Source organism: Eleutherodactylus coqui, chromosome 8 (assembly GCF_035609145.1).
Source record: "Eleutherodactylus coqui strain aEleCoq1 chromosome 8, aEleCoq1.hap1, whole genome shotgun sequence".
NCBI classification, from domain to species: Eukaryota; Metazoa; Chordata; class Amphibia; order Anura; family Eleutherodactylidae; genus Eleutherodactylus; species Eleutherodactylus coqui.
The window spans coordinates 181553703-181566152 of record NC_089844.1 but is presented as its reverse complement, the minus strand read 5'-3'; the positions used below and the strand labels follow the sequence as shown (position 1 = coordinate 181566152).

Sequence of the window (12450 nt, the reverse complement as noted above, 5' to 3'; positions counted from 1 at the left end):
TAATCGACGCGCTTGCGCAGTCCGGTCTTCTTCTTTTCTCCATGGGGCCGCTCGTGCCGGAGAGCGGCTCCGTGTAGCTCCACCCCGTCACGTGCCGATTCCAGCCAATCAGGAGGCTGGAATCAGCAATGGACCGCACAGAAGCCCTGCGGTCCACTGAGGGAGAAGATCCCGGCGGCCATCTTCACCGGGTAAGTAAGAAGTCACCGGAGCGCGGGGATTCAGGTAAGCGCTGTGTGTTTTTTTTTTTTAAAGTCCCTGCATCGGGTTTGTCTCGCGCCGAACGGGGGGGCTGTTGAAAAAAAAAAAAAAACGTTTCGGCGCGGGACAACCCCTTTAATTCTGACTGCCGCCTGTCATTGAGAGACTGTTTAGATGTGTTCTGATGTCATCATCTTTATGGTCGATAGACCTTTCATCTGTATGCAAAGCAATGTTAAAAGTGTATGTGCCCTACCATGGGGTGTTAGTCTAGAAATATGTACATCAAGTCTAGAAATATTTTGCTATGCTGCAAAAAATCTAAAACATGCTTTTGCCTGCCATGATTTCAACACCATCCTGTAACTTGTTCTCGAAACTCTTGTTCTCCAAAGAGTATGTTTTTGGAAGGCAGATTTGAAGGAGCTACGATGCTGCTGGGACTGTACACTGCTAGTGTAGGTGATAGGGGATAAGTAAGTATTAGGAATACAACTTGTAACCAGTGATGGGAAGAGAAATGAAAGAGAGAAGGTTAGAAAGACTCAAAAAGAAATACAAGCATTCCACAGACCAGTAACTAACCAGAACTTGTTTACCAAATTCTGGTAGATGGTTTACAGAGTCAGAGACAGAGACAGAGACAAGTCAGAGACAAATCAGATGTGTTATGGGCCAATACTTTGTCTGTTTATATATGGAAATTCAACAGTATTTTTACTGCTTCATTTTGAACCACTTTTCCATGATTATGGTCCTATCCATTCTTAGTTGTTCACAGATGGTAGTTTTTCAGAGGTTCCACTGATTTATATTTCCATGCAATTGTGTCTTTGTACTTAGTCTGTGCATTTTTTAGACCGGCTGAATATGCAGTCAGTTGCTTCATTAGGTCCTTTTATAGAGTCAGCATTTTGCATCTAGTATAGATTTTTTCAACCTGGCTTTTAGTTCTGAACACCTATGCTTGTACAGCTAATACTAGTGTTTCTGTGTCTTTTTTAAACTTCCTTATTTTCTGACACAATAGTATCCTAAAACTTTCATTTTGTAATCAATTTTACAAATGCATCTTTCACATCATTGTTTCTCAGTGTATAAATCATGGGATTTAACATCGGTGTAATAATTAAATACAATACAGCAATCACTTTATCAGTGCCAGGTAGAGAACTCGATCTAGGTTTCATGTAGGCAGCCATTGCTGATCCATAAAAGATTGCCACAACCATCATATGAGAGCTGCATGTGGAAAAAGCTTTCTTCCGCCCGGATGATGATGCAATCTTTAAGATATTTTGAATGATATTAACATAAGATATTACAATAAAGGTTACAGGAGTCAGAAGAATAATTATGCCAACGATAAAAATGACTAATTCCACTAGTATAATGTTTTCACACCCCAGTGACAATACTTCTGTCACTTCACATGCAAAGTGATTTATTACATTGTGTCCACAAGTGTCAATATTAAGTGTAAGACTTACATGGGAAATAGACAAAAGGAATCCACTCATCCATGTACCAACTGCCAGTCTAATACAGACCTTCTTACTCATAATAGTGGTGTAATGGAGTGGATAACATATAGCCACATAGCGATCATAAGCCATAACAACAAGCAGAACACATTCACTTTCACCTAAAGACAGGAAAATGTACATTTGTGCTGCACATTCACCATAAGAGATGACTTTATTGATGGACAACAAATCCTTCAACATTCTTGGTAGAGTTGAAGTAGAATAACAAAGATCCAGAAAAGACAGGTTGGACAGGAAGAAATACATAGGAGTGTGAAGGTTGGCATCTGTCAGGACTAGAACAATGATGAGAAAGTTTCCAATCAAAATAACTGTATACACTGATGTAAAGATAATAAAAAGTGCAACTTGTGTCTTTGGGTCACTGGAAAGTCCAAGAAGAATAAATTCTCTGAGTATGGTCTCATTTTTCAAATGCATTCTGAAAAAAAAAAGAAATTGGTAACCTAGTTGGATAATGTTGATTTGTTAAGAAATAATATTTATGTACATTCAGATAAGATATTTCTTTTCAAGCCATAACTCATCCTTTGTGCATATTTTATTGAGCAGCGTATGCATATTTTAACTATTTTTCTATCAGGATTTTTGGACGTTTTGCACCTCTGGAAACAAATACAATATTTCAACTTTGAACATGTAGAAATAAAACCTAAATTGCAAAATAATTAAAACATACAAAACCTCCACACCCATACAGTTGCAATCCAAATTATTCAACCCCCCTTTTGTAAATTAGGTTTTTTGCAAAGTTTACAAGCATTCAGTTGTTTGTAAAAAAAAAAATCTAAAAAGCTCAACACAACTATTACAACAAGTGGTTTATCCAAAGCCACCAAAAAGGTCACTTTTTTAAATTCTGCAGTTCAGAATTATTCAACAGCCTGAATAGAAACACACCAAATATCTGAACTAGCAAGGGCCTGACTGTGATGTTGGATTGCACTTTAAAACATGGCTCAGTAGCAGTTTTCACTGGTTTGACTCCTATTTAAAATATAACTTTTAATGATAACCCGTATAAAATATAAATCTCCGCAGAGAGAGTCAAAATATACTTGTGGTTAAAAAACCATAGTCTACCCGTTCAATATGTGGTCCATCAGTAGTGATAGAGAGGCTCTCGTACAGTTTCAATAAAGATAAATGTTTTGTACTGTATTATTGAGTTTGACCTCAACAATCTGGGCACCACTGGAACCTTTCCAGCGGTGGGAGTGGAATAGTAAAGTTGTATAACATATCCACTTTCACCGTAGGACTGAATAGTTGGAACGGATGGACTACCGTCCAGAAGCAACCCAATTTGTCTAGTATTGTGATGATACAGACCGTAGGTAGCCAACCCTTGGGTTCAATAAGATTCAAAGATCAATAAAGTCAGGGGTAATTGTTTGATTCTGGATACAACCAGATATTGATGTAATCAATAACCCCAGCTTTTATTTGTATTCCTTAGCTCAAAATGAAATTTAAATATCACTGGAATCTCCAATAGATAGGCTCTGGCTCGACGCGTTTCCGTCGCTATGATGCCACCTCATTAGGAGCCCTAATGAAGGAGGGATCAGAGAATATTTTTGTCCCTGTAGCTGATATTTGAGCAATCACGATAGATGGAAAAAAGTTTTTTTCAAAACCTGATTTACAAAGGTATGGACCTATAAAATTCTATGTGATAGAGTAATGAGGACAATGCCTTTCTATGCTAGAAAAAATGTTTGCGCTAATGTATGTTAATCAAAATATCCACTGTATTGAGCAGTGGATATCCAGTCCAAGATACTATTATAGCCTCAGAAAAATATCCTTGATAAGACTGGGCTAAAGGCAAACCCTATTTTCAGTCAGTCAATACTGCTCAGGTATGGTCCCTGATAAAGCCCTAAGTAGGTGCCCAGAACAAAGTTTGATATTAGCAGAACCAAATGATATTCAATAGAGATCCTAGCATAGTCTCCAGCCCTTAGGGTAGGCTGGAGGCATCTGAATTGCTTCAGGAGCTTGCCTGCTTATAAAGCCTGATTAAACCCCTCTCAGACTTGGGGTGTGTGCTTTTTGTCCAATAGAGAACCTGGTATCCGCCCCTTGGTAAATACTAGTTAATGATTCCTTAGAAAGGCTACACTAGTAGGGTGCAGAGCCTAAAGACCTCTAGCCCCATTTTAACCTGCTACATGCTGGATAGATCGCTATATAATACATCACCTTGATGTCCCCGATGTACATTGCCGATCCATAATGTCTCCGGCGTCGACGTGGGTCAAGTGAGCTCGGTCACGAGATCCCACGTGTCATCATAGTGGAGTCACATGGCACGTTTACGTCAGCGACGTGTGGTCACATGATCGGACGTGCTGCCCGTGCTCCAAGAAGGTAGACATTGCAGGGGCCTAACAGGTAGTCACATAATCTAGTGCATTGTCATAGTGACCTAGACGCACGTTCAATATGGTAATTATAGCGGCAATCAGAGATAGTGGCCGATAGCTAAACGGCAAATAGAGACAAGGTAAATTAAACCAGCAGATCCCTGTAATTATGCCACAGATGTAGATCATAAGGATTATAATATCCTGCCCCAACTCCTATCATGCGTATTTCTTCATTTACTGATGCATAAGTTGGAAGGAGGAGGGAAAGGAAACATTCCTCCAAAGATATCCAATTTATTACAAGAAGCTGCTGATTGCAAGGATCCTTGTAAATATGCCACAGATGTAGATTATATGGATTATAATATCCTGCCCCAACTACTATCGTGCGTATTACTTCATTCACTGATGCATAAATTGGAGGGGGGAGGTCTTCATGCACCAAATCTAAAATATCCACCTCTACTGATTCAAAAGTACAAGAAGAGTCACCTCTGATATGCTCAAAACCATATGAGTAAGCCACAGAGGTTTGTGGATTTTTTTCTGCAGAGTGATGAAACAAAACTGAAACTTTTAGTGAAAAGGAATCAGCTGTACACTACCCTTCTAAAGTTTTAGAACAGCTCATTTTTTCCACTTTTTATTGTTATTTACACAGTTTAATGCCTTAACCCCTTGAGTGGCGGGTTTCCTACCACCCTGCCGTGCCCACCAGGGCAGGTTTTTTAAAATGGTCTAATGATTGAATTTCAACTAATTTTGCAGTTGCGTCTCAAGAGCCATAACTTTTTCATTTTTCCATTGACATGGCCATATAAGGGCTTGCTTTTTGCGGGACAAGTTGTGATTTTTTTAAACAGGGGGGAGGAAAAAAAGAAATGGGGAAAAAAAGAAAAAAAAGGGGCCATGTCATTAAGGGGTTAAATAATGTATTAACTTCCTTCTCTGGGTCATTACGATGCATGGATACCACATGTGTGATTGTATTTTTGATTTTTTACAAAGTAAAGGGAGACAAGTGGTTTTATTATTTTTTTAATAATTTTTTTACTTTTTTTTTTTTTGTCCCTTTAGGGGACTTCCACAGGGGACCCATCAGGACCCCCTGATCACATTCCAGGGGTCCGATGGTGACAGCCCTTTACATGCTGCAGTGACAGCCCTTTACATGCTGCAGTCACATAGACTGCAGCATGTAAAGTGTTAACACAGCAGAGATTGGAGGTTTTCTCTGATCCCTGCTGTAAGAGCTGGTACCTAGCTGTCCTCTGACAGCTAACAACCAGCTCTCCCTGCCACAGAGACCATCGGCTTGCTTCTGACAAGCCGATGGTCTCTATGGCAACCTGTAAACAAAGCAGGAGATTGCCGACATATCGGCAATATCTTCTGCTGGTTTTTCAAAGCCCTTGCTTTGTTCTCTGTGGGTCTGTGCAGACAGAGCACACTGTCACAGCTTGTGGCATTGTGCTCTGCAGCTCCCATAGTGATACATAGCCCGGAAATCTTCCGGGCTATGTTGCTATGAGCAGTGGAGCTCGTCACGGAAAATTTCCGGGCGTGCCACTCAAGGGGTTAAAGGAGTAGTCCGGCCTTGCAGGGTGACATATTATTTTATATTAATAATGCTTTCCTTTCACTAAGCATTGTAAAACGCAGCATACATGGGATCAAAATGGCATACAGATTAGCTATAATGTCTGTTTCTTACTTTGTAATCTGTTGAAAGAAATATTTAAAGAGGGTGTCATTGTGCTGCAATACCTCAATGCCCTGTGCTTCTCCCCTCTTTGTGTGCGTCCTCAATTATAGCAGGACACGCTGTAAAAACTGCACCCAAAAACTGCACCCAAAATGCACGCAAAAATGCACCCAAAAACCGCACCCCAAAACTGCACCCAGAACTGCATCTAAAACCACATTCAAAACCCGCACCAAAACCCCAGCAGTAATAGTTTCTTTGTTTTTTTTTTCCAATCAATTTTTATTGAAAAAGTTTTGGATTCATTACAAACAAAATCCATTAAGGAAGGTTGACAAAGGTACAGGTATTGACAGTATTCTGTACAACATTACTCACAAAGTTATACCAGAGTCTCAGCCCCCCAACGGATGACATATACAAAATTGCATGAAAAATTGGGTCAGCTCCGCCCACGGGGTGGCCCACGGAGCTGGCTAAACCCTGAGCATAATAGAAACAACCGAAAGTGAGGACAAGACAGACTGGGGGGGGGGGGGGGGGAGGAGGGGTGAAGGAAAAAGGGGGGGAGGTGGGTATATCATGCTGTATTGCCCATCGGTGGGGTGAGAACATCTCCTAGCTGTGTCCGGGAGATGCTCTGACACTGGCCCTGACTGCGATTGAGAATGCGGTACGGGCACGGACTCCTGGTTTGCCTTAAGGACCCCCGGAGGAGGGCTTCAACACCACGCTTCTGTTTGCCTACCAAAAAGGGAGGCACATCAACTGCAGGTTTGACCAATTTCATCTCTGATTGACCTCCAAGGGTACCAGATTTTGAAGAAGGTATCATGGGAACCCCTCAACCAACTAGAGAGTTCTTCTAGATTCATTAGAAGATCTACTTTATCTTTCCACAAAAACAGAGTGGGTGGGTCTTGTTGGCGCCACTTAAGTGGACTAAGAGACTTTGCTACGTCAATAAGGAACGCTATTAATTTGTGTTTTAGGGGGTGGAAGGCCGCTGTAGGCTTCCACAGGAGAACCACTTCAGGGGAGAGGGCCAGACCGGGAGAAAGCTTTTTAAGCACACATCCGACATTGTTCCAGAAAGATAGCAGACAAGGGCAGTCCCACCAGATATGGAGGAATGACCCAGTGGGGGAGTCGCATTTCCAGCACATATCCTGCGAGGCCAGTTTGTGATCAGATAACCATTCAGGGGTTCTATACCACCTCACTAATAACTTATAATGCGATTCCTGGGAGGTGATACAAGGAGATAACCCATATGCTGTTCTCAGAATGAGCTGCGTTTCGCTAGGAGTGAGGGAGATCCCTAGCTCTTTTTCCCAGGAAGTAATAAAGGTGGGTTTTGTATTAGTTGGGGGCGCAATCAATTGTTTGCGAATATACGCCACCTTCCTTTTATTTTGATTTCATTCAACTAGTGCAGTCTCAAATAGAGTTATGGGTCTAGATGTTTTATGCACCTTCAAGAAGTCCTTAATCACTTTGGTCACATGTGCCAAAGCTAGGAATGTGAGATTATGGTTGGGGAGCAACTCCACTATTATTGCGGGGGTAGGTTCGTGGGCCAATGACAAGACATCCGAGATAGTCTTATCCTTAAATAACTGCCATGAACTAACTGAGCACGAGTCCAACCGAAGTCCTAGGATTTTATGCAATGCGCACAGTGGAGTGAGAGGGGAAGGGCAGGGAGCTAGGGAGTCTCTTAATTTATTCCAAGTCTCAAATGTCCCTCTAAGAAGCAGATTACGTCCTCCTCCACTACGGGCCTTCACATTGGGGAACCACAGATCGTGTAGGATGGTGGGGCCATATGAGCCCTTTGCTAGTATAAAAATCAGAGGGTCTTTGGCCGGATGCGCCATTTCCATCCATTGACTGAGTTGGGTAGCCAAGTAGTACTCCCTGGGGCAGGGTAGGTCCACTCCTCCTTCATATCTCCTCCTTGTTAATAGACAGTGAGGCAGTCTTGGTCTTCTCCCTTTCCAAACAAACTTCGAATAGGCTACTCGCACTGTTTTAAAGAATGTGTTTGGAATAAAAATAGGGAGAAGTCGAATTTTGTATAGAATTATAGGGAGAACATACGACTTCCTCCCCAACCAGGATATGAAGGGGAGGTCGTATGAACAGAGTAGATTTTTAATCTTGGTTAGTAGGGGAATAAAGTTTGCGGAGTACAGGGCCTCTGCCTTCTTTGTAAATTTTATACCTAAAAAATCTACGTCAGAGTTAGACCAAGAGAACGGAGATTTACTCTTCAGCTCTCTGAGGTGAGCTAGCGGTATGGAGATATTTAAAACCTTGGACTTGGAGTAATTTATTTTAAAATTGGAGATGACTCCAAACTCTTCCATGAGAGTGGTGAGTCGAGGAAGCCCCCTCTCCGGGTTTGTGATCAAAAAGATAATATCATCTGCGTAAGCTGCGGTAGAGAGGACCGCCTCGCCAACCCGTAAACCCTGGATAGCTGAGTCATTCCTGATCTTTTGCAGAAGGGGTTCAATGGAGAGAATGAATAGAACCGGCGAAAGCGGGCAGCCCTGCCATGTTCCATTATTTATATCAAAGGGGGGAGATAAGATGTTATTTATCTTTAGCCTGGCATGGGGTGCGGCATATAACGAAAATATGGCTGATATAAATGCAGGAGGGAAATTAAAGTGTGAGAGGATGCGCTTCATGTAGGACCAATTGACCCGGTCGAAAGCTTTTTCTGCATCTGAGCTTACGAAACCTAAAGGTATATTTTGTGTTTGAGCATATCTTGCGGCATGTAACAGTCTAATGCAATTATCTTTCCCTTCTCTTCCCTTGATGAATCCGGTTTGTTCGGGATTTATCAAGGAGGGGATGAATTTTTCTAGCCGCTTTGCTAAAAGTTTAGCCCACAACTTCATATCGAAGTTGTTCAACGAAATAGGCCTATAACTCCCACAATCTTCTGGGTCCTTCTTGTCCTTGTAAATTAGGGTTATATGGGCTTCTTGGGCCTGCTTAGGGAGGGGTATTTCAAGTAATAAAGAGTTAAATAAGTCTACTAACTGTGGGATCAGGAGGAATTCTAAAGTTTTATAATATATTAGTGGGAGGCCATCTGGGCCAGGGCTCTTTCCTGGTGGGAACGAGGCTATAAGATCCTCTATTTCCTGCGCGGTAACTGGGGAGATTAGGACTGCTGACTCTTTTTCATCCAGCTTTGGCAGGTCTAAGTCCTTTAAGAAGGCCTCAGTTCGAGTTCGGGCATCTAGTTCTTCGTTGGGAGAGAGGGGTTTCTGAATGTTATAGAGGCGTGAATAGAACGCCTGGAACTCATTAGCGATCTCCCTAGAGGAGGTAACCGAGAGGCCGGAATTGGTTTTAATAGAGTTGATGAGATTCCTGGAACGGGCTTTTTTAATAAGCACAGTAGTGTATTTGCTACCCCTATTTCCCTGGGCGTAGACCATATGTTTGAGGTATAGGTGTTTTTTGTTATCTGTTCTCCAGGTATAGTTTTAGCTCTTTTCTGAGGGAAATTAGTTTGTCTAGTGAGGACTTACTCTGAGAATGCTTTGTTACTTGCTCTAATCTGGCAATTTGTTTTAACATCTCGTCAATCTCTTTTTGTTGCCTATGTTTAACCCTAGAACCCAGGGCAATCAGTAAACCTCTCGCGAATGCCTTTGGGCTTCCCAGATTACTGGCATAGGCGCCTCATTATTTTTGTTGAGTAGGAAATATTCTTCAATAGCTGTTTTTAATTGTTGCCTATCTTTTTCAGTGTCCAAAAGTGATGGGTTCAATTTCCAACGCCACTCGTGTGGTGAGGCGGTAGCTAGATTTATATTGGTATGAAGGGGGGCATGGTCAGATATTGCAATAGGGTCAATAGAAGCGCTCACTAAAGACTCCAAAAAGGAGGAGGAGATGAATAAGTAGTCTAGACGTTGGAAGGAGGAGTGGACTGTTGAAAAATATGTGTAATCCTTTACGGACGGGTTTGCGTATCGCCAGGCGTCTACCAGTCCCATATCAGTCAATTCTCTGCTCAGTCTCTTTAATCTAGTCTGTGATATATGCGATTTTCCCGTCGAGGAATCCAGAAGGGGACAGAGAGTTAGGTTTATGTCCCCTCCCATAAGGATCGGTCCGGCAGCAAACTGTTTTAGGATTTTGAGCTGTTTTATCAGCCACGGCACCTGTCCCTTATTGAGGGCATATAAGTTCGCAAGTGTCACCTTGTTGCCCTGTAAAGTCCCTCTCAGGTATAGAACCCTTCCCTCCTCGTCCGAGTATTGGGCCTCGCAGGAAAAAATGATGGACCTGTATACTAAAATCGAGACTCCCTTGGACGCAGATGTCGGATGTGAGCTATAGTATCCCTGTGGAAATTGTTTTCCTGGAAGGGATATGCACCTGTTTCCCTTAAAATGGGTCTCCTGTAAGAAAGCTATTTTAGTGCCATACCTCCTCAAAAGCAGCGAAACGTGATGTCTTTTTTCCGGGGAGTTGAGACCTCTTACGTTGAAAGTAGTAATCCGAAGAGATTCAGTCATATTGGTGAAATGAGAGTTGCGGATATATCTCTGAGGATGTCTAAAGAGAAAATACAATCGTTAAATATCGGAGCGTGAATTCGTGGGGATCTTTGATTCAGTTGACCACCTCTCTCAGGATGTGGAGATAGGAAGGGGAGATGAGGAGGATACAAAAGGAAAGTAAGGGGTAGAGAACACTGAGGGGTGGGGAAGGACAAACAGTTACACTGTACTCCGGAACGGAGTTTGAAAAGACCCGCTGTAGCAGGTAAACTCGTAACGATGGGATGGGACAGGTTGACTGGACTAGTGTTTAAATAGGCCAGTCAACTTCGTACAGCCTGTGCTATCAGGCGCTCTCCCTGACCCAAGCTAAGTTAGGACATTGAGAACAAACAGAGAGGAACATAACCAAGGGGCTCTCCTCAAGCGAAGAGCCTAAAAAATATTGGAACATTTTTTGAGCAGTTGGAAAATAGAAATAACATGAATCAACATTTAGCCAATGAATATAGCCAAAACATTTAGCAGCTTGAACTCGGAGCTGCGCATATAAATTGTGCTACTCGGGGGTGGTATCTCATATAAGCAGTTTGTGCGAGATATATGACCGTCTTCCTCCCTTGGGAGGTAGCTCTTTAACTGAAGTGGAGAAAATGCCAAGTGAGGCTAAAGTGCTTGTGTTAAGTGTCTGCGTAGTTGTTAGCCTCCTTCGTCTTTTTCTTTTTCCCTTTTGGGGATTTCGGGTTCCCCGCCTGTTGCCAGGCTTCCGGTGATGGCAGGTTCGGGAGTTTGGGGAATTCCGGCAGGGGGAGCCAGCATGGTAGTTCAATTGGCTGCATGTCAAGATGAGTCCAGGCATTCTCTAGGTCCTCAGGGGAGCGGATAGTAAGCCTGCGACCCTTCACTGAGATCCCCAGGCCAAAGGGGAACAACAATGAGTACCTTATATCTCTGGCCCGGAGGACCTCCAGGAGGGGGCGGAGGAGGCGACGTTTGTATAGGGTGGAGGGAGCTAGATCCTGGAAGATCTGTATGGGGTGGTCGCTGTATCTCAAGTCCCTGTGAGATCTAGCCGCTTTGAATATCGCAAGCGCATCTTGGAAGCACAGAAGCTTGCAAATGATGTCCCTTGGGGGATCAGCTGCAGAGGGGGGGGGGGAGTCTGAGCGCTCTGTGTATATGCTCTATATTTATAGGGGCTGAAGCTTCTTCTCCCAGCAACAGACTGAAGATCTCTGCTCCCACTTTAAATAGGGACTCTGCAGCAAAGGATTCCGGGAGCCTCTTTATCCTGATGTTGCAACGTCTGTTGCGATTTTCCAAGTCTTCTTGGGAAATCAGGACTCTGTTTATTTGCTCAGTTGGTCCTTTAGGGCTTGTGCAACAGCCAGTGCATGGGAGGTGATGTTAGCTGAGGACCCTTCCAGCTCCTCCACTCTGCGCCCCATGTGTTTAATGTCCTCTTTTATATCAGCCAGCTCAGTCATAATAGGGCGCAGGGCGCTTGAGATGAGCGGTTTCATGAAGCCCTTAGAGATTGCTTCACTATCCTCCTCATCGGAGGAGAGCTCTCCCTCCCCCTCCTTACTGTGAGCTGCAGAGACGTTGTGGGCCGGCCCATCTTGGTTGCTGGGTGCGTAGAACGGGAGCCGCGGTCCTTAAGGTATTTCTGCATACCCAACTGATTTTTATGGGAGCAGGGTGTGCTCAGCTGCTCGCTGTTCCTCTCCTTTGCCTTTCTCTGCATGTCCGCTGCAGATTGCCGCTGTTTCAAGCCTTAGAAGGGCGCCTCACAGACAGAGCTCAGGGCTTAGGCATCCATTAAGCTCGGAGATCAGGCTCCGCCCCCCCCCAGCAGTGATAGTGACCCCCAGTAGTTGCCCGAGCAGCAATAGTGCCCCGCCAGTAGTAGCCACAGCAGCATCAGTGCCCTCAATAGTAACCCAAGCAGCAAAGGTGCCCCCCAAATAGCATCCCGTGTCCCTCCCAATAGTTGCAGCAACAGCGCCCCCACAACTGTTGCACCAGCAGCAACAGTGCCCTCCAGTAGTATCCACAGCAGCAACAGTGCCCCCCCCAATAGT

General features: G+C 43.6%; 1 protein-coding gene across 1 annotated transcript; it reads right to left on the bottom strand.

Annotated features, from left to right (window-relative positions):
• Positions 1-1244: 1244 nt before the first annotated feature.
• On the bottom strand, positions 1245-2168 carry LOC136577711 (olfactory receptor 2B6-like). The gene has a single exon (XM_066577628.1). The coding sequence runs from the start codon at positions 2166-2168 to the stop codon at positions 1245-1247; it is 924 nt and encodes a 307-aa protein (XP_066433725.1).
• Between the last annotated feature and the right edge of the window lie 10282 nt (positions 2169-12450).